This window comes from Meleagris gallopavo, chromosome 30, assembly GCF_000146605.3.
Source record: "Meleagris gallopavo isolate NT-WF06-2002-E0010 breed Aviagen turkey brand Nicholas breeding stock chromosome 30, Turkey_5.1, whole genome shotgun sequence".
NCBI classification, from domain to species: Eukaryota; Metazoa; Chordata; class Aves; order Galliformes; family Phasianidae; genus Meleagris; species Meleagris gallopavo.
This window is the reverse complement of record NC_015040.2, coordinates 2,938,338-2,938,724: the sequence shown is the minus strand read 5'-3', so window position 1 is coordinate 2,938,724 and position 387 is coordinate 2,938,338. Positions and strand designations below refer to the sequence as shown.

Genomic DNA, 387 nt, shown 5'->3' with positions numbered 1-387 from the left:
TTTACCCCCTTCCCCCTCCCCCCTTGGCCTTTGAGCTCTTTTTCCACCCTCAGTTTGTGTCCCTGCATTGCAGACATGTCAGTGATATTAAGACATACATGACAATTACAAGGCAGTGAGTTCTTGTCGTAACTTGCATGGTATCTGTCTTTCCCTCTGCCCCCTCCCTGTTTTCCCATCCTCAATTGCCTTACCCGGCCCTGCAGAAAAGCAGTCCTGAGGAGCGTGAGAGAATGATCAAACAACTGAAAGAAGAGCTACGGTTAGAGGAAGCAAAGCTTGTCCTATTGAAAAAGTTACGGCAGAGTCAAATCCAGAAGGAGACCACTACTCAGAAGGTACGTCTGTTCCTGCTAATCCTTATCTTGCCTCTTGGAATGAAGGAAA

General features: G+C 47.3%; 1 protein-coding gene across 4 annotated transcripts in view; it reads left to right on the top strand.

Moving 5' to 3' along the window:
- GATAD2A (GATA zinc finger domain containing 2A) overlaps positions 1-387 on the top strand; it is a 26,407-nt gene that overhangs the window by 17,235 nt on the left and 8,785 nt on the right. For all 4 annotated transcript variants that reach the window (XM_010725000.3, XM_019610075.2, XM_019610076.2 and 1 more), the window contains exon 4: positions 207-338. In XM_010725000.3, the coding sequence (XP_010723302.1) occupies positions 207-338 (132 nt within the window). The remainder of the gene's footprint in view (positions 1-206; positions 339-387) is intronic.